General features: G+C 55.8%; 1 protein-coding gene across 1 annotated transcript; it reads right to left on the minus strand.

The window, feature by feature from the left end:
- Window positions 1-1,520: 1,520 nt before the first annotated feature.
- On the minus strand, window positions 1,521-21,480 carry TIE1 (tyrosine kinase with immunoglobulin like and EGF like domains 1). Its single transcript, XM_068963688.1, has 23 exons — window positions 21,399-21,480; window positions 18,201-18,518; window positions 18,003-18,113; window positions 16,388-16,543; window positions 16,101-16,232; window positions 15,802-15,942; window positions 15,453-15,581; window positions 14,548-14,693; window positions 14,154-14,298; window positions 11,911-12,069; window positions 11,612-11,749; window positions 11,124-11,420; window positions 10,300-10,590; window positions 9,430-9,620; window positions 6,837-7,047; window positions 6,565-6,675; window positions 6,169-6,359; window positions 5,097-5,210; window positions 4,917-4,987; window positions 3,782-3,822; window positions 3,584-3,680; window positions 3,399-3,498; window positions 1,521-1,937 (listed from the first exon to the last, which is right to left on the minus strand). Exons 1-23 carry the CDS (start codon window positions 21,454-21,456, stop codon window positions 1,866-1,868), a joined length of 3,420 nt encoding a protein of 1,139 aa, XP_068819789.1. The 5' UTR covers window positions 21,457-21,480; the 3' UTR covers window positions 1,521-1,865.
- Between the last annotated feature and the right edge of the window lie 2,048 nt (window positions 21,481-23,528).

Here is a 23,528-nt window from a genome sequence, read left to right on the forward strand (position 1 = left end):
TGCAGATGGTGACTACAGCCATGAAATTAAAAAGATGCTTACTCCTTGGAAGAAAAGTTATGGCCAACCTAGATAGCATGTTGAAAAGCAGAGATATTACTTTGCCAACAAAGGAGTCAAGGCTATGGTTTTTCCAGTTGTCATGTATGGATGTGACAGTTGGACTGTGAAGAAAGCTGAGTGCTGAAGAATTGCTGCTTTTGAACTGTGGTGTTGGAGAAGACTCTTGAGAGTCCCTTGGACTGCAAGGAGATCCAACCAGTCCATTCTAAAGATCAGTCCTGGGTGTTCTTTGGAAGGAATGATGCTAAAGCTGAAACTCCAGTACTTTGGCCACCTCATGCGAAGAGTTGACTCATTGGAAAAGACTCTGATGCTGGGAGGGATTGGGGGCAGGAGGAGAAGGGGACGACAGAGGATGAGATGGCTGGATGGCATCACTGACTCAACGGATATGAGTTTGAGTGAACTCCGGGAGATGGTGATGGACAGGGAGGCCTGGTGTGCTGCGATTCATGGGGTTGCAAAGAGTTGGACACGACTGAGTGACTGAACTGAACTGAATCATAATGTCATGTTATGTTATGGCTTCTTTGATTTTATCTGATTCTCTAAAAAAGTGTGAGAAGCAAGACATCTTGTTTTTAAGGAGCAGTGGGAGAGAAACCTGAGGTCAGCTGGGACAGCAAAAGGATGGGCAAAGCTGAAGCCCACACAGCAGGGGCAGTGATGTGGGCCTAGCTTTCAGGACAGGGAGAGCCTCCCCAAACACTGAGAGACTCTGAAGAAGGCAAGGGCATCCTGCTGGGACTGACTGAAGCTGGAAATGACTTCTGCCTTCTTCCTTTGGGGCCCACAAGCTGAGCAGTACCAAGCCAGGGAAGGCTGCCTAGAGACAAAAGGAAAATGGGCATTCCAGACAGGCCAGACTCTGGTGCTCAGTCTGAACTGAGGCTGGGCTAGAGCTGATGCTGGGAGGGACTGTTTGGACAGAGCAAAGAATCGTAGACTGGCAGCTGTCTAGGGAGACATATTGGTAATAGAGGCTGGAGAACAGGGAAGAGACTAGGGGAAAACTGGGCTTCTCATTGTGATAGTGATGTGAGGGAGTGATTATGAAGTGAAAGTCACTCAGTCTGACTCTTTGCGACCCCATGGAATTCTCCAGGCCAGAGCACTGGAGTGGGTAGTCTTTCCCCTCTCCAGAGGACTTTCCCAATCCAGGGATTGAACCAGGGTCTCCTGCATTGCAGGCAGATTCTTTACCAACTAAGCTATCAGGGAAGCCCGATGTGGGGGCAGTGTATGTGTAAAATGGGTCTTTCAGGACATCTCCCATCATGGAGGGCTTGAAATAATGACAGTGTAACAAGGGAGAGCATTTCTTTTCTTGGAAAGTCCAGTTTCTCCCTCTTTGGTTTAACTTTTCCCTGGGGTTGACCAGCAGTAAAAGGTAGACATTGCATGGAGCTTCTCAGAGCATTTATTTTTCCTGATTACGAGGCTGGGAGTAGGGCGCAGCTGAAAACTGCACGTTAGTGGTGTGAGTGCTAGCTTGAATGGAGGGGGTGAAGCGGGGGTTTGAGTGGAGGGAGCAGAAGAGCGCAAACAGCTCTGGAGCAGCTGAGCCAGAAGGAAGGATGTGAGGGTGGCTATCAGTGATGCAGGAGGCACTGGGAGCAACTGCCAAGGGTGAGGACCCCCCCACCCCGCCCTGAGCCCACCCCATCCCTGGATCTCCATGTTTCTTCCTTAAGTTAAAAACCAATTCCTTGAGGCAGCTCAGGCGACAAGGATCAGCAGTCACAGGTTGGAGAGCCGAGTGTGCTCTGGCCAGCAGAGCCAGGATCTGGTCGGACAGTTGCTCAGGCCTCCTCAGCTGTAGCGTCAATGCCTGCGTAGGTGAAGTTCTCAAACAGCGACATGTTCACATAGGCCTGGGGAGCAGAGCAAGCTTTAGTCGGGGGCCAGGGACTGGGGTATGCCTGCCCTGGAGGTCCTTGACTTCCATATGGTTGGGGTACTGGAAGAGACACTGATCCGTACTGGAGACTCAAGATGACCCCATGGCCAAGGGTGGTCCTCACCAGCCCAGAGCAGCAAGAATATCAGACCACAGCTGGGAAGCTACCATGAGAGACCCCTGACACAATGTTAGATAGGTGTTTTTTCATGCCCTTATCTACTGAATTGATGGCTAATGCATTCATCCATTCATTTACTTATTCTTGTATTCATAAGGCTATTTCTGCTGATTTACCCATTTTTATGGTTGCTTGACTATTCCTTCATTCTTAAGATAGTTGAATAATTCCTATAACTACTTAGCTCCGTTGATAAAGAATCTGCTTGCAATGCAGGAGATCCCAGTTCAATTCCTGGGTCAGGAAGATCCCCTGGAGAAGGGATAGGCCACCCACTCCAGTATTCTTGGGCTTCCCTGGTGGCTCAGCTGGTAAAGAATCCACCTGCAATGTGGGCGACTTGGTTCGATCCCTGGGTTGGGAAGATCCCCTGGTGAAGCAAATGGCTACTCACTCCAGTATTCTAGCCTGGAGAATTCCATGGAATGCATAGCCCTTGGGATTGCAAAGAGTCAGACATGACTGAGCACCTTTCGCTCTCATGGTTATTTGATCATTCCTTCATTCCTAAGATAGTTTAATAATTCCTGTAACTAGTCATTAATTTATATTTAAGTGCTGTTTTCACATCACTCATTTTCACATACTTCTTCACTTAGATTTATTTGATAATTCATTTACTTATAGTATTATTATTATCATTTACTTATAATATTATTACATTAGACTCAGTTAATCACGTGTTTTTTTGTCATGCGGCTCACAGGATCTTAGTTCCCAGACGAGGGATCAAACCCGTGCCTCCTGTAGTGGAATCGTGGCGTCCTAACCACTGGACCACCAAGCAATTAAGGAATTCCCTTAATTGGTTTATGTGTATGATTATTATATCATTCATCCACTAATTCTATACATGCATTCGTTCAGTTACTGTGTTATCCATCCATCCATTTGGTGAGCTGACCATTCATGCATTCCACCCTGGCACTGTGCCAGGTGAGAGGAGGTGTCCATGATGAGAAAGGGCTGATGACCCCAGCAGAGGAAAGCAGGGAGTCCTGGATGTGGGCTCTGGGACAGGGACTTGCTGCTGAAGCTGATCAGTGGTCTTGGAAGGCTTTAGAAAGGCCGAGGGTCCCACTCAGTGAGAGCTAGACAGGGCGCTACACCCCAGGGCCCAGTTTAGCTGTGGTGCAGCTGTTGGTGGGGACAGGGCCACGGAGACTGCTGCCTTCTGGCTGCTGTGGGCACTGTGAGGGCACTCCTGTGAGCTCAGTGAGCCCAGCTCTCCCCACACCCTGGTGCTCTCCTCACCTTCCTGGCTTCCAGCATTCGGCCCAGCTGTAGCGCGATCTGGGCAAAGGGGGGTCGCTCGTACGGACGGTCCCGCCAGCACTGCCGCATCAGCTCGTACCTGCGGGTAGGGATCGATGAGATGAGGGTCAGGGCCTGCTGGGGTGACTGACAGGGGGCCTGGGGCTCGAGGCTGAGGGACTCACACTTCATCATCACAGTTGCGAGGCTGCTCCATGCGGTAACCCTGCGGCAGCTTCTCATATAGCTCGGCACACGTCATGCCGCAGTATGGGGTGCCCCCTGTGGGAGGGCGATGCTCTCTTAACCCAGGGCCCAGGAGGAGGGGGATGGGGGTCAGGGAAAGGTGGGGGCCCTCTGGGGAACAGGGCTCAGGGACTCACCAAGGCTCACGATCTCCCAGAGGAGGACCCCAAAAGACCAACTGAAATGAGGAGGATGCACTGAGTTACCTTCTAGGCCCTGGGGCCCAGCAGCTTAATGTCTACCTACCCTAGCCTTGGCCAGGTATGGTCTCTGCTACTGAAATTCCTTCACAGCCTCCCAGGCTCAACATAATCACAGCTAACATTTTTACTGTGCACTTGCTGTGGGCCAGGCAGTCATCATTTAATGTATATGTTAATTCATCTATCCCACACACCAACCCTATGATATAGGCACTATTATTATCCCCATTTCACAGACAGGGACACTGAGGCACTGAGAGGTTAGCTAGCTCACCAAGGTCACACAGTTAGCAAGTGGCAGAGTTGGGATTCAAACTCTGGCAGTCTGGCTGCAAAGCCCTTGCTCTTAGCTGCCTCTTATATTATAACAGCAGCTTGGAAGATGAGAGGTGGCTGAGGCCAGGGTGGGAGTTCTAGTTGGGGGAGACATTTCAGGGGACCTGGGGCAGAAGTAGGAAGCAGGGGAGTAGTGGTTAGAGGGGTGCTGGTGTGGTAGACAGTGAGCTAGGCAGGCCAGGCCAAAGAGCTTGGGGAAGGGCCAGGACCAGGGCTGGAGTGCTGAGCAGGCCAGGTTGAAGAGAGGGGCCGGGGTGGCTGTCTGGAGGAGGGAGCGCAGAAGCAGCTTCTTAGGGGTCATGCTCTGGTTAGGTTCTCCGGTGGGGATGACCTGCCCTTCAGAGAGGAAGGTCAGAGCATTCTTTCAAGTGGTCTCTCCATTTGCCCAGGCGTTATCCGCCAGCAGCCCCATACCTCTCCAAGGCATCCTCCAGTCTCTTAGTCAAACACAGCCCTAAACCTCTCCTACTCCAATGCTACCTCTGAAACACCTTCCAAGATGAAGCTTCCTCCCCCGCCCTCCCAACCCCACCTTCCCATTAAGATGCTGGGCATGGCCAAGGCATGCTTAAGACACATCCGTGTCACATCTGTGTCATACCTGGAATATACCCTCGGGGCAGCCAAGTCATGCCTTGGACAACCTGAGACATCTCTGAGGTGTGTCCAGGTCACACCTACATGCATCCTTAGGGGACCAAACCCTCCTGCCTGTCTGCACTCCCACACTCACACATCACTCTTGGTGGTGTAGACGCTGTAGTTCAGAGACTCAATGGCCATCCAGCGCACTGGGAGACGCCCCTGGGAGGGAGAGGGTTTGGGGGGTTGGGTAAGGAGAAAGGGCTGTTCAGCAGGTTCTGGGAGGCAGGGCGAGGCACGGCCCTGAAGGGGAGGACTGAAGGAGACTTACCATAGTCTTCTTTACATAAACCTCCTCCCCCCGAGAAAGGCCAAAGTCTGCAATCTTGGAGGCCAGGTTCTCTCCAACCAGCACGTTTCGGGCAGCCAAGTCCCTGTGGATGAACTGCAGGCACGGTTAGAAGTCAGGGACGATGGAAGATGATGGAGCCTGGGACTCCAGGGCCAGGGAGGGGGTCCGCCTCATGGCTGGCTTCCTGGCCCCCTCTGTGCCTTTAGTAGCCCTTTGCTCTTCTGCCCACCTACCCCAGGCCTCAACCTGGATCAGAGTCTCGTGCCTGGGAAAAACCACAGTGGGGGCTGTCATCCCTTCCTACTTGTGATCTGGGCCATGGCCAAGTTCAGGCTGTATCCTTCTCCTGGGACAATAGTTGGCTTTTCCCCAGTGACCACACTGGACCTTCTCCTCTTTGAAAGCTCCCTGACCCAGTCTCTCCCTGGCCTCTCCCCGACCCCTGCTCCACTGATGAGAGTGGAAAGGCCCTTCTCTTGCCCAAAGCGATCTCTCCCTTGAGTTCCAGATCCTCCCCATTGGGCCCTCCACCTTCCTCAGAGACCTTGCTCTATCACCCCTCCCTCTGCCTTGGCCCCCTGCCCTCTACTTTCAAAGATACTCAATACATTAACAACTTCAAAATGCCTCCCTTCAGTCTCACATCCCCTCCCCCCTTTCATTCAAGCGGGGTGTCCTTGGACTTGGGTTCAGGCTTCCCATCTGTTCCACCCTTCTTCTGGTGAGTCTCACCCACTCCCTGGTCACCAGCACCCCTATCTTTGAAGTGACAGCTTCCAGACTGTTGTCCCTGGTCCAGGCCTCCTTTCTTGGTTCTAGGCTGACAGTTGCAAAATGCTAAGCCACACCCCCAAACACACACCTGCTTTGGGGGTGGTCTCACCCACTCACCCAGGCCAGCAGTTTGGGGTCACATTCTCTCTATCCTCAATCCCATATCCAATTAGAGCCTGCTGATTTGATCTCCTGAAGTTCACTTGATGGTCTCCCCTCATCCCTCTAGCCCACCTTCCCCAAAGACACATACACAGACACACACACACACACACACCTGCTTCTCACTCAGGTACTGCATGCCATTGGCAGCATCACTGGCAAAACGCAGCAGCTGCCGGGAGCTGAGGGTGGAAGCTGTTCCATGTTCCCGGGCAAAAGCTGGGTCAGTTTCCAGGACCCGGCTCTTGCGCAGAAAATCCAGCAGATTCCCATAGGGGGCATATTCAATGGCGATATACAAGTAACCTGGGAGGTGAGGAATACAGGGTGGTGATTTATACTCAGACACCTGGGATGGCAGCAGGCACCTTATGGTACTAGATAGAGAACCTGGTGCATGAAGGAGAACCAATAGTGATGTTTTGGTGTTCTGAAGCTTCCTATAAGCTACTAGAGGTATTGGCTGATGATGGGTTTGGAAGAAGGGGTAGGGGATGAGTTGGGGGCTCACCTCTGTTCTCACAGGCCCCCAAGAGGTTGATGATGTTCGGATGATGCCCCAATTTGCACAGAACTTCCAGTTCTCCCGCAAAGTCACGATGATCATTTTCAGAGGCATACTCTGTGTAAAGAATCCAATATCACTTTTGCCGGAAATAATCCTGGAGAAAGGGTGTGGGCTGTTGAGGGCTGGGGCCAGTTGCTGGTGGAAGCTAGGTGGGGCCTAGCGTTGAGGGAGAAAGGAGAGGGTCAGGGCTGGGGCAGGGGTTGCCCTCAGCGGACCTTTCAGCATCTTGATGGCGGCGTTCATCTTGAGTCCATCCTTCTTGATCATGGCCCGGATGACCTGGCCGAAGTTACCCTCTCCAATGAGATCCTCAAAGGTGATGTCCTCCCACTCCAGCACTGGGTAATTTAGGGGCTCGGGCTGAGGTTTTGGCCGCCGGGTCAGTGTCAAGGTGCCTGAGCTGAACTGCAGAATGGTCTCCTCGCCCTTCACAGGATGGGACAAGAGACAGGGGCAGCAAGATGCAGAGACAGGCAGACAAAACAGTGATCAGACAAACAGAGACCCGACAGAGGGCACCCTGGTGGCCAGCCAGGCATGGACAGACAAAGGACACATACTGAGACAGAATCATATGGGATGGAGCCACAGGTGGGCCAGTGGGTAGGCAGATGCCCAGAGAGAAATGCAGAGACTGCAGGCTGGAGATCTGGTGTGTGGGCTCTGAAGGAACACGGAGTGGGTAAAATCGCTGGAAGCCACGGCATGAGTCAGTGGAAGGTTGATACTCCTAACACTGAAACCAAGAGGCACTGGAGTGAGCTGTGATGGGAGCAATGAGCCTCCCCTTATTCTGCCAATCCCCCAGCCAGGCTGAGTTGTCACCAGGGACGCTCTGGAGTGGATTCTGGCCTTGGGCAGTGGATCGGGGTATGTTTAGTGAGCACCTACTCCATGCTAAGCCTAGAGCAGCGGGCAGCCAGTGGAGTGGTTTTCTTCTCCATAGCAGAGAAGCAGAGATGACCCCTGTCCACCCACTTGGCAGCGCCCATAGCTCTCAAACCACCCAGGACCTGAAGACAGAAAGAACATAACAGAGAAGACCATCCATTTGTCCTAGCCAAGTAGGACCTGGGCCACCTGGGCAGGGCTGAGAGCAGGGAAAGGAAATAGCTGAACGGGACCATGGGCAGCACCAATATGAGAATAGAAAGAATGGTTAAGATAGATCTGTTGGGGTGTGGATCCCTAAATGAGCTGCAGCCCAGCTTGATGGGAGAGGTCTGAGGACACAGGTCACATGGATTCACATGAAACACAGACAACTGAGAGTGCACACCTGCATGCACATGCACGTGTTCTAGAGGAGGCCAGTAGGCAGGGCGTCCGTGAGAGGTACACGTGGACGTGCGCTTGTACAGGAGAGCAAGTGGAGGGACACACGTCAGGGATACAGGTGCATACAGACGGGGGCATTCACAGATGGGCACACTCACGCCCAGCACACTCATTCATGCACACAGATACCCGCACAGAGGTGCCTGGGGCAGGGGTATGTCTTGATATATGTTAGGATGCTACATCCGTTTAAGGCTACTTTCCTGCTCCTTCCCTTCACATTCATACCCCTGACCCTCCCCCACCACAGCCAGGCCGCTTTTTGCACACACTGACCTCAGAGGGAGGCCAACAGCAGCCTGGAACAAAGAAGCCGATTGAATCTCTGAAGGGAGTATTTTAGAGGCATGGTAGAGACAACAGCCTTGGACACTAGGCTTTCTATCACAAGGATCAGCCCTTGAGAGAGAAGAGGGTTTTTTTTTTTTTAATGCCAAAACTTCTCTGTAAATACCGAGTCCAGGCACGGAGGACCCAGGGCAGTTTGGATCATAAGTGACAACAGTGGGGAGATCCCAGAGGAGAGAGAGGCGGAGGGGCGTGACAGATGGGGTGATGCTGGGGCTCCTGAAGCGGAGTTTGCACCCTCCCCCAGTCCTTACCCCCTCAGTGGGGGCCTGGTGCTCAGGTTTACAGGGAAGACAAGAAGAGTAGGGATGCCTGTGCTTCTCGCAAGGAGTGACAGGTGAGGCTGCAGGCTCAGCTCAACTCGAGAGCGGTAGAAACAGTTGTAGGAGCAGCTGCAGCAATGGATCTGAGGGTTGCAGAATATGCTGCTCTCTGCAAGGTCAGGGAAGGCCCTTGGAGTTCTTAAGTCCAAGGAGGCCCTGGGATTTGCAAAGATGGAGATTGGGATGAGGAACTCAAAGTGCAAGTGCCCTTCTGGCCCAAAGGAGGTTACAGAAGGGCTGAGGACATGAGTCACAGATGCGTGCAGGAGGGCCTGGCCAGAGAGAGGTCCTCATGAAGCCCAGGCATTCTCCATGTTCTCATCAGGCTTCCCAAGCATCCATCACCCCTCATGGGAAGGGGGAGAACCCCGAACTGACCCTGGTGCAACATGGACATAACTGAATGATTCTGAACTGGGAATACTAAATATTTCATGACTAATATACCTGGGCTCAGGAGCTGAGTTCAATTCTATAGAAATGGAGAAAATTATAGATTGCACCCTTGTATGCTGTTGGAGAAGGAAATGGCAACCCACTCCAGTGTTCTTGCCTGGAGAATCCCAGGGACGGGGGAGCCTGGTGGGCTGCCGTCTATGAGGTCACACAGAGTCGGACACGGCTGAAGTGACTTAGCAGTAGCAGCAGCAGTATGCTGTTGAGTATAGTCTTACACCTAAACATCCATGCGTGCACACATACACACTCACAGTGTACAAATACTTGTGTGTATACAGGTAGACACATATATACATAGGGTCCGCACACGTGTGCCCAGCGGCGGGTACAGGAGACTGACCGATCCTGACTGGTAGGTGAAGGTGCGTCTGCGATGCAGGCAGCTTTTGCGGATGCACGCCAAGGTGAGGAGGGCAGCCAGGATGGTGAGGCAGGTGGCAGACACAGAGCCCACCACAGCCAGGACCAGCTGTTGATCCAGGCCCTCTTCAGCTGCATGGATCTCTTGGACTGGGCCCTCAATCTGCAGCCCTGGACACCAGAAGAGGGGCAGATCACAGAGATGCCTGGGTCAGGGAACCTGGAGGCCACCACGGGGGCACACAGAGGTGGAGGTCAGAGATCCCAGTACCAGGGAGGGAGCAGGGATGTCAGGCCTAGGACCAGCAGGTTGCTGGAATGTCATGGTTGTCCCAGCACTCAGACAATGGGTCATAAAAGGGAAGGGTGGGGCTCCCCTGGTGGGTGATCCAGTGGTTAAGAATGCGCCTGCCAATGCTGGGGACAGGGGTTCGATCCCTGGTTCTGGAAGATTCCTCACACCTCGGGGCAACTAAGCCTATGTGCTACAACTACTGAGCCTGCACATCAGAGCCCTCGAACCACAACTACTAAAGCCTGTGCTCCACGACAAGAGAGAAGTCATTCCAATAAGGAGTCTGAGCACGGCAACTAGAGAGTCGTCCCCGTCGCCACAACCAGAGGAAGCCTGCACACAGCAAAGACGGCCCAGTGCAGCCAAAAATAAAAAGAAGAGCCACACCAAAGAAAACGGAAGAAATGAAAGAAGGGAAGGGTCAGGGCCCCCACTGCCCGGTGTCATATCACTCGTTGGGAGGGGCCCAGGAGGCCCTAGATCCAAGGCAGGGCATCATGTGCCAGGGAGAGCACCTGAGACCGACCGCGTGGCCCGGGCAGCCCCTCATCTCACCGTTGCCCAAGGTGGACTGTTCGACCACGTTGCTCCAGTCACCGGGGCCCTGGACACTGGCCCGCACGCGGAAGAGGTAGCGCGTGCTGGCGTTAAGGCCGCGGACGATGGTGCTCGTCTCCTCGGGCCTGTCCACGTCCATCCACAGCGGGTCTCCGGAGCCCCCCGCCACCTGCACCTCCACGATGTATTTGGATATAGGCCCGGCTGGAGCCTCGGGGCGCTGCCACATCAACTGGATCTCAGAGTCTGAAAGGGCCTGGGCATGGAGGTGCCGGGGGGCTGGGGGCCCTGGGGAGATTGGGGTGGGAAGTGGGGGCTCAGATGGGACCAGGCTGTGTGACTGCGGGGTCAGACAGAGCCGTTCTAGCTGTGTCCCCAGCTCTACTGACCCCAGAATGGGAGATCCGCGGCCGACTTCCCTGCTTCTTCGTGGGCCGTCTATTCCTCTTGCTGTGGCCTCCTTCACCAGTGAGCTTCTGCTTCCCCTGACATCCCAAGTCTTCCTCGTAGCGTCCCCATGTCCCCCAGGCCCCACGTCCTCCTCACGCCCCACCCCCTCCCGTGACCTCCCTGGGCTCTCCTCTGTCCTAGTCACTCCTGGAGGCCCACATCCTCCTGGCATCCTGGATCCTCCCGTGTCCTGTCCTCCCCGTGCTCCTGTCTCCTGACATCCAGATCCTCCCTGCGCCCGTTTCCACGTCCTGTGGCCTCTGCCTGTCCATCCAGGCTCCTGTAACCTCCCATGTCCTTCCCGGCCCCGTGTGTTTCCTGCGTGCCCTGCCCTCCCTCATCACGAGCCCGCCACCCCCTCCCGAGCGTACCGCTGGGGGGCAGAAGCACGCGTGCGGCGGGCGAGGCCGGGCCCAGGAGGGTGCAGTGGTAGAGCCGCACGTCCAGCTGGTAGTGGGTGCCAGGCGTGAGTCCGGTCAGGAGGGCAGTGCGGGCCTGGGGGGACGAGACGTTCTCCCGCCGCTCCTGTCCCCGGGCCCCGTCCCACAGGCGCAGCAGGAAACCATCGCCCACCAGCGGCCCCGGCACCGGGGGTAAGGACCAGCTCACTCGCAGCCGGTCGGGGCCCTCCACATGCCAGCCCTCCAGCCACGGCTTCAACAAGGGCTCTGGGGCCAGAGGTAGAGGTCAGAACTGTCTGGTAGGTCCTGGGGGCCGGACGGGATGGTGAACCCCCCGGGGACAACCTCCAGTGGGAAAGGCAGGGAGCCCCGGGGCCGACAGGCCGAGACAACCCCGGAGCGAGAACACGGGGCAGTGACCCCTGGGGAGCAGAAAGGGGTGACTCTGGGGCTCTCACCAGGACAGTCTGTGGTCATAAGGGTGGGAGGCCCCCAGGCCCCCTCGCCCCCTTCCCCCGGCCGGCTCAGCTGCACACGGACACTGTATCCCGTCTTTGGCCTCAGGTTCATTAATGTCACGTTCTCACTGGGATCCACTGGGGGCACGGCACACAGCGTTCAGTCCCAACTCCGTCCAGAAGCCCCCGCTCTCCCTTCAGCCCCTCTCTTCTCCGCACACTCCCCACTCCCTTCCATCCCTCCATCCCCCTCACTGCTGTCTGGCACCCCATCCTGCCCCTAGCTCTTGCCCCCTCACCCACGATGGTCGACCAGGCCATGGTGCTGTCCTGGGGCCTGTAGTGCAGGCGAACGGAGGCGACGGGTCCGTCCCCAGAGAAGGAGACCAGCGGGGAGACCACGAGCTGGCGGCTCTGCTTGGCCAGAAGCCTCGGGGCGGTCAGGGGCACTGGCGGCACTGCCAGGAGACTCAGGGTAAGGCGTGGCCCACACAGCCCACCCAGCCCTCGGACACAGAGGCAGACTCTGCACTCTGGGCATCAAAGGTAATTCTGGGTCTCAGTTTGGACCTGGGGACCCCCCTGGGCTGGGGAGAGACCAGGTGCAACAGATGATCAAAGTGGCCAGGGCCTAGGGAGGACAACTCGGGGCATAGGGACTTGGAAACAAGGAGATGAGGGTGTCCCAGAAGATGTTAAGTGAGGAAGCGACATGGCTAGACAGGGGTTTGGGGGAGGGCACTCTGCCATGCAATGTGGGGAGGACAAAGAAGGCTCGAGTCCAAGGCAGTGTCACCCAGCTCTCTGCCCCTCCCCATCATTCATCACTCTCTTAATTTAAAAAAAAGTAGCAGGTGATGAAGCACCTGCTCGACCCAGATACTTCATGTGCATGGCCTCTAATTCTGACAACTGCCTTTAGGCAGGGCTCATCATCCCTATCTTAAGAACGAAGAAACTGAGGCTCAGAGACATGGAACGACCTGCTTAAGGACATGCAGCCAGGGTTTAAACAAAGTCTGTCTGACCAGGCCATCTAAAATCAGCCCATCTTATCCCAAACAGCTTTTGTGCTCCTGCTTCGCTTCCTCACCCCGTGGTCACTGTCTTTCCTGCCTTAGCTCTTCTGTCCAGATTATTGCATTAATGTCTCAACTGGTTCCCTTGCCTTGTCCAAACATTTACCAGACGGCTTTTCTAAGGAAAATGGATATATGTATGGATGAGTGCATGCATGGATAAGTGGAGGGATGGGGGAAGGGAGGAGGGTCAAGGAGGATGCAGGGGTGTGGTAGAAGGGGTGGGAAGGAACAATGTTGTCGGGCAGGAACGCTCAGGTAAGGAAGGAGTGCTGGCCTGGAGGGAGAGGAAAGTCCAGTTTGGAGCCTATGGCGCCCTGGGCCTGCAGCTCACGCAGAGGACTAGGTGACCTGGAGTAGGGCCCCTGACTCGTGCACCAGGTGACTTCCCCACTGACTTCAGAACCAGACCCCCATTACACAGAGGTCTGGAGCCCAGGAGAGGGGTCCAGGCTGCAGATCGTTATCTGAGAGTTGCCAGGGAATGGTCGAAATCTTAGGACCGGGTGACATTATAACTACTAATAGCAATAAATGTCAACATACATCGACCACATACCCTGCGTCAGGCACTGTGCCAAATGCTTAAACGCATCATCTAATTTAATCTTCACGGCAATCCTCCCTTGGTAGGATTGCTGATATCCTCCTTTTACAGAGAGAGAAACAAGCTATGAGGGGCAAGGTAACTCGCTTAGATGATGGAGCTAGAATAGGTAGTGAAGATTCAAAGCCAAGTGGCCTGGGGAGAGCGAGAAGAGGAAGGCTGGAGGTGGGACCCTGGGGTGGTGGAGGGGGCGACAGAGAAGTAGAGAGAGGATGGGAAGCAGAGTCGGACAGTGAGAGAGAGGGAGAGGGACAAGAGGTCTGGGCTTGTGTCAGGGGAGGTGGTGGCGGGGTCAGGAGCACAGGGAAAGAGGACCAGGGGGTGGGAGGGGGTGTGAACTCCTGATGCTTATGGTGGTGCAGAAGGTGGGGGACACCTAGACTGGGGTGGGGGTGCTTGGCTATCAACAGTCTCGGGCACTGGCAGCTGCCTCCTTATTCACCAGGAAGCACTTCTGGGAAATGAAACAGGTCCACAGCCCCAGGCACTCCCCTGTTGTAGCACTGGGTGCCCGGTGGTGTGACTTGGGGTTGGAGGGAACACAGCCTCGCAGAAGTGGAGAGAAAGGCACTGTGTATCTGCGGGGTGGGGGAGATAGAAAGGAAGCATTGCCCGGGGCAAGGCTGGAGAATGCCCCATTTCTGGGGCATGGGTTCCCTTTCCAGGTGGGACTGAGCTATGCTCCAGCCTGGAGAGTGCCCGGTCCAGGCCTCAGGCTGACCACAAGCCCTCTTCTCTGCCTGGTGCTGGGCTGTGACCTTACATGCTCTTGCCCTTCCTGCTCCTATCTGAGCAGCCTCGGCTAGCGCCCACTCTATCTGCCATCTATCCTCCATGGACCCAGGACATCACTGACCTTTGACATTGATCCTGAAGCGTCGACTATCCTGGCCACCAGACGTGGACACGCGGCATTCCCAGAGTCCACTGTCCCCAAGAGCCAAGCGGGGCACCTCAAACTCGGCTGTGGTTCTATCTGGCTCCACAATGGCCTTGGTGGACTGAGAGAGGCAGGGGAAAGGGACAGGCCTCAGAGAAAGTGCCGTGTGCCATGTGGCAGAGGTTTGTGTGTTTGTCCAGGCTGACGAGGAGATAGAAACTGGGAGGTGGTCCCTCAACCATCAGCCTGACCCAATTTGAGCTGTGGTCAGGCCAGTGGGCAGAGCCTGCAGAAAGCCCCGAGGGGTGGAGAAGCCTGTGGGTGGGCAGAGGCCCTGGACCCCCAGAGGCCCAGGGGTCATGGGGCTCACCAGGAGCACCGTGCCATCCGGCTTGCGGAGCTCCATGCTTCCCCGGACTGGGAAGGGGTTCCCCGCTGCGGCACAGTTGATCCGGGGCGTTGTGTCCAAGTTGAACTCCAGTTCTGAGACCATGTCCAAGATCTGGGGGATTCGGTCTGGGGAGAGAGGGGACACTCATCCTGGAGGCCCTGTAAGGGCAGACACACGACTGCCACAGAGCCCCCTACCCCCGCCCCCTGAGTCTTTCATCTTAGAGGAGGCACCGCCCGCATCCCAGTCACTCAGGCCTGCAAGCCAGCAAAGTCCGGGCAACACCTCCAGGCCCTCACGCCCACCTCGACTGGCCCCCGAATCTGCCTCTTGTGCCCTCCGCCTCCTCAGACCCTCCCACACCGACACCAGACCCCTCGCCAGCCTCACCGACAGAACCCTGCTTCAGGCCTCTCTAATTTCTGGGCCCCGTGACAGATCCTCTGGGCGCTCCCGCTCCCTCCCCAGCAGCTGGGGTCCTCTCTCAACCCACACCTGACAGCGCTCCGACCTTGTCAACCCTCCCTGCGGGGCTATCATATTCAGTGCAACCCTGCAGCCTGTCATTCAAACGCCCTGAGAGCTGACCTCTTCTGACCTCATCCAGAGCCTCTCCTCATGCCACTGTCCTGGTATTAAAGCTTGAGTCCCCCGGCCTTTGCCCTGCTCTCTCCCTAGCCATCTTTCTCCCGTCCTTCATACCCCATCTGAGATCACGCCTCTTTCCAGAGGCCCTCCCTGACTCTCTCGGGTTGGTCAGGGCTCCCTCGGGGCTCCCACCCACCCTGGGCTGCTGCCTATCCTCAGGGGAGGAGGGGCTTTGAGCCAGGGGGATGCCTCTGGTGAAGTTGACCTGTTCCTCAGAGCCACCCCCATGCTCGTACCTGACTTCTCACAGTGCATCCCATGCCACCCGGAGGGGCAGACGCAGCCGCTGAAGCGGTCGCAAGTACCACCGTTCTGGCACTGGCACTGGAGGCGGCAGTCAGCTCCAAAACGACCTGGGGCGCAGGCTGGGCACAGAGCGGGTGTAGTTAGAGGGGTGCAGGTCGGGGGGCAACAAGGGCACAGCTGGGGCTTGGGGGATGCCAGGCTTGGTGGAGAGGGCACTGGTCAAGAGAGCAGGGGATAGTGGAGGGCTTGGTGTGTGAGGCAGGGCCAGAAGGAAGAGTTGGGGCCAGGCTTGCAGCCGGCTGTCTGGTCAGAGACTACAGAGGGTGGGTTAGTCCGTACCTTCCTGGCACTGGCTTCCTCTCCATCCAGATCCACAAGAACAGCCATAGGGGTCTGGGAGGCAGAAGGTGAGGCCCCGGCAGCCTGATGTGCCTGGGCACTGCTCCTGGCAGCTCTGCCCAAAACGGCCTTCTCTGCAGGCTAGAAAGAGGGCATGTGGGTATAGAAGCCTCTGTTGGGTCTCAGCGTTCAAGACCTCCTGGAACATGCTCACCCTCCAAGTCCATCCTCATGGTTTGAGAGTCTTCTCCCAGCCAGGCATCCTCTCCTGCCCAGGTCCTGGTGCCCCTCCTCCTTACCCTGCTCACAGCGGGTCCCAGTGAATCCAGGGGGGCACACACACTCGCCGTCCTGGTCATGGCAGACACCTCCATGCAGGCAGCCTGGGCATTCCTTGGTACAGTCTTGTCCCCAGCGCCCCGCCTCACAGCCTGCAGGAATGTACTCTCAACAGCTGACCCTCACCCACTGAACCACTGCCTCTGAGGACTGGGGCACTCCTGGGGGTTCAGGGGGATCCACAGGAAGTATGCACAGGGGTCCCAACCTCCCATATCACCCACCACCTCTGCCCTCTGCTCCTGACCCCGCACGATGAGTCGAAAGAAGGCGCTGCCCAGTGGGCTGGCTTCCAGGTATGTGGCACTGTAGATGCCGCTCGATGATGGCTGCACGTTTGGGAGCTGCAGCAAAAACTGCCCGTCCTGGGCCTCGTGCCAGTCCAGGGTGTAGAAATAGGATCCTGGGGGCATAAATGGGATAGGGGCCTTAGCATCACACAAGAGCTGGGGTCCCCTCCCTCTGCCCACCTTATCCCGAGTCACATTAGTGTGGGTCAGGCAGAGTGAACAGACCAGGGGAAGGCACCAGCGAGTGTCTGGACCTGAGCCAGGAATGTAGGAGGCAGCGCCTTTTCCATGCTCCACCAACCACTCAGTAAATCACCAACCCTGTTCAGTCCACGTCCTCCTTGTCTCCTAAAGCTGCCCGCTTTTCTCCACACTCACTGCCACTACCCTGCTCCCAGCCTCCCACAGCCTTCCAAGCTGTCTTTCTGCCTCCAGTCTCCCTGCTTCCTGTCCATCCTCCACTCAGGGTGACCAGTGAGATTTTCCTCCAATAGACTCCACCGTAGCTGCCCTGCTTAAGCCCTTCAATAGTTCTTCACTGCCCAAGGGACAGCATCGGACTCCTCAACACGTCATTTTCACCAGTTCGGCTACCGTGCAGCCCTTTAGCCCCACACCTCTCCACATCTTGACTTCTAGCATTCCTGAACTGCTTTATCTCTTCCAGAAACAATGTGGTATCTCACAGCTTCCTGCCTTTGCTCTTATTAGTCCTCCTCCTGGAATGCTTCTCCCCTCTTCTTTGTGCAGTTCATTCCCAGGAGCCTCTCCTTCCAGGATCTGTGGACCCTAATATTAGGGTTCTTGTCCCTGCACCCCTCCCCCTTCCTCTTTGCTCAGGATGGAAGAGAGATTCTAGGGAACACAGGTCTACCTGACTCCACACCTCTTATTAGTTCAGGGACCCTGGAGCTCAGGAGGCAAAACCTTTGGCTCAGGAGTCCAGGGACTCAAGAGGCAGCCAAAGGGCAGCGGGTGTGAGAGCTGAGGCAGGAATCTTTGGGGCCACACAGAAAACTGGCTTCCTCCTCTGCGGTGGCCAGAGGAGCTGACAGGGCCAGGTGGGGGCAGGCCCAGGCTGAGATCCCCAGGCCTGCCCTGGCCCCTGCTCCCATCTGGACAGATCTCTGGAAGAGGCCAAATGTCCCTTGCCTGTGCTGGGGCTTTGTTACCCCTTCTCTTCTTCAGCAGGGGGCGGGGGGGTTTCTGCTCCCTGTCAGACATGCTGTGATAGTACTTGTTAACTTCTGGGAGAGCCCAACTGGGAGGGGTTAACACAGCTAACTGGGGGGTGACAGGGAAGGAGGCAGCTGACCATGAGGCCGCTGGTCCTCCAGGCACAGTAGGAGGACATCTCACAGCCAGAGATGAGTTGGATGCAGGTGCTTCCCATAGATCTGGTGCAGGAGAAAGGATGCCCCCTCCCCAGAGGCTGGCCAGAGCGGGTAACAGGTGTATGGAGTAACGGCTGTGTCAGGGGCCAGCATTAGGAGCTTCCAGGGCCACGGAGGTGCCGGGGTGTCAGAACTAAGGGTTTACCTGCCCACCCAGTTCAGACGCCTCCCCCCTTACCGTTGCTCTTCCAGATCACATCTGTCTGCTTCTCCTTGCGTACCCGCGCGGAAAGTACAGCCGTGTCGCCCTTGTTCACTGTGTGTGTGACCTTGTCCGGGAGCAGGTGGGCTGCGAGGCGGATGGAGGGCGGGGTCAGGGGTCAAGGGCAGCCCCTCCTCCCCTCCCCCACCCCCCATCACTGGCGGCCGGACTCACCCCCGGGGCTGTTGTGCACATAGAGGACGCGCGTGCGCCGCGCCCCCGCGCCGCCCACGCAGGAGAAGACGCCCACCAGGTCGGAGGGCTGCGAGAAGCCGCGCACCGTCACTCGGCTCGAGCCGTTGCGGGCGGTGTGCGGGGGCTGCCAGGGCCGCGGCGTGCGCACGATGCGGTCGTCCTTCTCCAGCAGCAGCGGGGGCCCCCAGGCGTCCGAGCCCCTGCCCGCCCCCGCCTCCCCGGACACGCAGGTCAGGAAGAAGCGCTGGGGCTCGGTCAGACGCAGGTCGGCCAGCAGCGTCAGGTCCACCGCCGCCCCTGGGCCGGGACACCGAGCTCCGGTCTGGCAGGGTCCCGGCCCTCCCCCTGCCCCGCCCCCCACCTCTCGCCCCTCTCCTCGAAGCCTCTCCCCTCTCCTCCCCTCCCCCCCAGGCACTGCACTTCATCAGGCACGTCCATCCGCCTCCCTTTCTGTCTCTATCCCCTTCCCGGTGCACTGGCCCCTTTCCCTCGAGTCTCTTCATCCTAACAGAACAAAAACAAAAACAAAGCCCCTTCCCTAGCCTCCCCATGCCCTCCTTTCTCCAGCCAGATGGCTTCCCTTTACAGCCCAGCCTTCGGAAAGAAAGAATGATCTATGCGCCCCATCACCGTTTCCTCACTCTATTCCTGGCAGTGCCCTTTCCTGACCTGTCTCTACAGCTGCTCCGCAAAGGGGAGCCGCTCTCCCTCCCCCCTCCACTCTGCCCCCCTCAACACCAGACTGCCGGCTAGGAGAGCGCTAAAGATCAGAAGTGTCTTGGAGGGACCCTCCCGGTGCTCTGGTTGCCAGGTCACTCCGGAATCTGGACCGGTTTGCTGTGCTGGGATTGAAGGCGGGAGAGGCTGCATTCTGCAGCCAGGTGGTTATGGGGCAGAAGGGAAGAAAGCTCTGGTCCCAGCAAAAGGTCAGAAGCAGGGAGGGCAGGCCCTAGGGCCCACTTGGGGCTGAAACATGCATGGACACCAGGTGGGCCTTGGCCTTTGCCTCCTACAGAGCTTCCTCTGGACATACCTATCAAATGCACGAAACTGTGGGAGATAGGGGCTGAAGAGGTGCCTCCTGGAAGATACAGCTGGAGGGTCTTAAAGCTGAGCAGGATACAGGGTGGGGATTGAGGATGAGGACAGGGAGAGGTCATTGGTGGGGAGGACCTTCTAGGCAGAGGACATGCCTTGGTGCATGCTAAGTTGCTTCAGTCGTGTCCGACTCTTTGCAACCCCATAGACTGTAGCCTGCCAGGCTCCTCTGTCCTTGGGGATTCTCCAGTAAGAACACTGGAGTGGGTTGCCGTTTCCTCCTCCAGGGGATCTTCCTGACCCAGGGATCTAACCCACGGTGTATCTTATGTCTCCAGCATTGGCAGGTGGGTTCTTTATCACTAGTGCCACCTGGGAAGTCCCAGAGCCTGAGTAAACATGTGGAATGAAAAATATCATGGTGTGGACAGGGGGCTGTCCAAGTTCAAAGTGGCTGGGGCATAGGGTGTGAAGCCAGAGCCAGGAGGGACCTCGTAGCGCTGGAGTCTAGGCTCAGCTGAGCCTCCTCAGCCCTGGGACCCCATGCCTTCCCAAGCCCCTCCTACTCTGTCCTTGCCTGTTCACTGCCAAGTGGTTAGTTGGTTTAGATGCTACTTTGCTTATCAGTGGATATTCTTTGAACGCCTGCCACAAGTAAACGAAGCTGGCTGCCTGTCCTGTGCCAAGCACCTGTTTTCCTTTGGATCCTCACACTCTGCAGAAGTTGGTGTCTTTCCATCCACAGAGGAGGGTCATAAAAATTATTCTCCAGTCTTCCCCTAGCAAGCTCATCCCCTCTCCAGGCTTTCACCATCACTTCTGAATCAGTAACCCTGGGCAGGTCTCTCGGCTCTCCCCAAACTTGCTCTTCTCTGGACTTCCTGCCTCAGCAGACTGCAAAACCCATCTGAGATACAAACTTCGAGACATTTCATACTGCTGCTATCATAATGAGTCTATTGGAGATCAGTTATATGCCACGTCTTTACTTATGTTCTCTTGTTTTATCATCCCAGCTCTCCTGGGAGGTGGGTATTATTACCCCAGTTTTATAGCTGGAAAATTAAGGCTCAGAGAAATAACTTACCCAAGGGCATACAATTAGTAACTGGCAGAGCCTGGTTGTCTGACTCTAAAGTCCACACTTTGAAGCACTGTTCTGACTGCCCCAATCAGTCACAAAATAATTCTGTTTCCTCAGAACCTCTATAGACTTCGTCCCCACCCTCAAGTCTGCCCTTGTTAACTCTCATCCTTGCTTCCATGGACCATCCTGATAGCCACACTCTTCCCTCAGCTTGTCCTCCAAACTGACCCGTTCGAGACCTTGTGACTCTCTGGCCTACAACCTTCTGTGCCCTCCAGGATGCAGAGCTTGCTGTAGAGCTCCCTTGCAGTTCCCACTGCCCCTCCTGCTGTGCGTTCCCTCCAGAATCCCTCGCTTCCCTGTACTTCCACGCCTCTGAGACTTGTGTCTCTTGTTCTGATTGCCCTGGAATGAAGACCACTCCTCTGAGTGGAGTTTGTCCTGATCCCTTTCCATCTCCTACCCTGAAGGAGAGTAGGCTGACTCTTCCGTGCTCCTCTGTGTCTGTTCCGTGCTCACCCAGTGTCCCGGGTCTCACCACTAGACCGCAGGCCTCTGAAGGTGGCCTTTGTGTTCTAATCCTCTTTGGGCAGCACGCTGAAGGAATTGGCTACCACGTATTCAGAAGCTCTTAGCAAGTGCTCTTTGTAAATTACCTCACTGAAACCCAGCTACAGCCATAGGAGGTCAGCATCGTTCAATCTGTTGTACAGCTCTAGAAGTTCTCTGCCTCTTATAGCTCTTGGAATATTGTTGGTACTCGATAAATATTTGTCGAATGAATGACTGAGTTGAGTCCCACACACTGACTGTAGGAGCACCCCTGGAAACTTCAGGGGGCCCAGAGGCTCTGCTGCTCCCCGCTGATGTTCAAATCCGACACAGTCTGTGGCCGCTTCCCTCCCCCCATCCCTAGCTTCTGCCCGGGTTTTCCAGGCCCCGATCCCACTTTCTAGTGAATTGATGTGGAGGAAAGAGATCGCAATGATGATAGGGTTTTCGGGGGTGGGGGTAGTCAAGACCCTGGGCAGGGACGTTCAGGGGAGACTTACCAACATGAGAAGCCAGGAAGAAGATGGGCAGTAGCAAAGGGGGCTCCAGCCAGACCATGCTCCGGAGGCTGACTGCGCCAGCCAGCACAAGCGGGGCCCAGGGTCAGTCGCTGGGTCTGGTTGCTCAGCCTGTGCAGTCAGTGTGTTGGTGTTTGGGAGGAAGAGGAAATGAGTTAGCTTGGGTGGGAGGGGTGGCAGGGGAGAGGGGTGGGGAGGACCTATTCTGCTTCTGGGCGTCTAGGCCCCCCAGTCTGGGGATAGGTGTGGCCTGGAAGGTCCTGGAATGGGGTCACTTAGGGTGGGGGGAGGGTTGTCGTAAGGACAGACCTGGGGACTGTTGGGCCGTTTCCCTTCCCCTCCTCTCCCCATGGTCCTCAGTCCTGCCAGTGGGCAGGAGGCAGGAGACAGGAAAGGGAGGAAGTCGGTGGCTTCCTCCTATTGAGAAGGGATGGGGAGGATATTGTTCTGGGGTCTCTCCTCCCCCAGCACAAGCACACAATTCCTTATGTTTGCACCCCAGGACACAGTTACATGGGTGTCCTAGAGAGCAGTTCATGTATGTAACACAAGGATCCAGAATGTACACAATGGAACAAAACAACACACTCAGGGCAAAAGCCCTTTGATTCAATCTTGTGTTATTCTCTCAGTTTACAGGTAGCAAAACTGAGGCCTGAGCCTGCAGGGCCTGAGGGCTCTCTGAGGTCGTGGCGAGGCTGGGACCTGAGCTTCTGACTTAGCCGTTCCTCAGGGCTCATGCTAAGCCAACCTACAGAGTGCACAGCGGGTGAATCTCCTGCATTTGCAATCCTTGGCTTAAGCCACTAACAGGGGCTTCAGCACACTGTCTGCCTGATGTCATTATCCTTGGACACTGGGGCAGCAGAAGCCCCGCCCAGAGAGTGCCTGCACTCTTGAGGGCTGACAGCAGCCTGGAGGCAGTCCTAGCCCTTGACAAAGGCTCTGAAGTCCCATGGATCTGCTGTGCCCCTCATCTCTCCCTCCCTTGGTGCCACCTCTCCACTGGCAGTTGCCAGAGCAGAACATCATCCATGGGCATAGAATGCCCGCCAGGCTGGGGGTGGGGTCTGTCCTTGCAGGGAACAGAGGGAAGCGTGTTGGAGCCATTGAATGGCTGGGCATGCTTGTGAAATCTGACTCCTCTGGCCTCGAATGGAGTGGTTGGGGTGGGGTGAGACCTGGTGCTAGGTTAGGGGACTGGTTTGGAAGTCCACACCCTCCCTCTGGGGCTGGGACATCAACCTTCCCTTTGGGGCTGGGACATCTTCCAGAATCTGTTGCCAGGTGAAAGCTAGACTCTCTTTTGGACCCACTAGGCTCTAATTCACTGTCTGAGGGAAGCTGGGCCACTGCAGTCTAGCTGAGCTGGTTTAGGCATGGGACTCTTCAGAAAATCCCTGAAAACTCCCAGGAGAGACATTGACTCCTGGTGTAGTTTGAAAAATGGATCAGGGAAGACCCCCCACCCTACCCCCACCATGTTGGCCCCCAGATTCCTCATTCCTAGGTATGAGGCTGGGAAGAGCTTTTTGTGGATAAGACTCTGGTGGGAATGGGTGTGGCTGATGCTTTAGTCTTCAGCTTTTAAGACCTTTGACTCTGGCATAAGAAAGGAGTTGGGAAATGCTGGGGCAGTTTGTCTGGCAGGGTTGTAGGCAGAACTTTTCCCTTGTTTCTGGGAAGGCCTAATGTCATTTTGTATGTATACAGAGAGCACTTGGGCAGCATCTGTTGTGGAAAATGACAGCTACTGGCACAGGTGTTTGCTCTGAATGAAGTTTAAGGCTCTGTGACTCTATAACATGGCAAAGACTACAGGTCCATCTGGCCACCCCACTTTCAACTGGGAAACAGAACTCAGTAGTAATGATCTGTAGATGAGCACAATGTAAGTCTCGCAGAGTTTGTATACAAGAATTTGTATTATAAACAATGTCCTATAAAAGTGTATTTTTACATGTGTTGAGATTACGTTGCAAGCAACTTAAATACCATCTGTTTACAAACAGAATGTCACGAATGAACTGTCTGTGCATCAACAAATTTTGAGTGGGTTGTGTGTACATCTGCTCTTGCAATAGTAATACTTAAACCATAATGCATGCTTTA

This window comes from Capricornis sumatraensis, chromosome 2 (assembly GCF_032405125.1).
Source record: "Capricornis sumatraensis isolate serow.1 chromosome 2, serow.2, whole genome shotgun sequence".
In the NCBI taxonomy this organism is placed as follows: domain Eukaryota; kingdom Metazoa; phylum Chordata; class Mammalia; order Artiodactyla; family Bovidae; genus Capricornis; species Capricornis sumatraensis.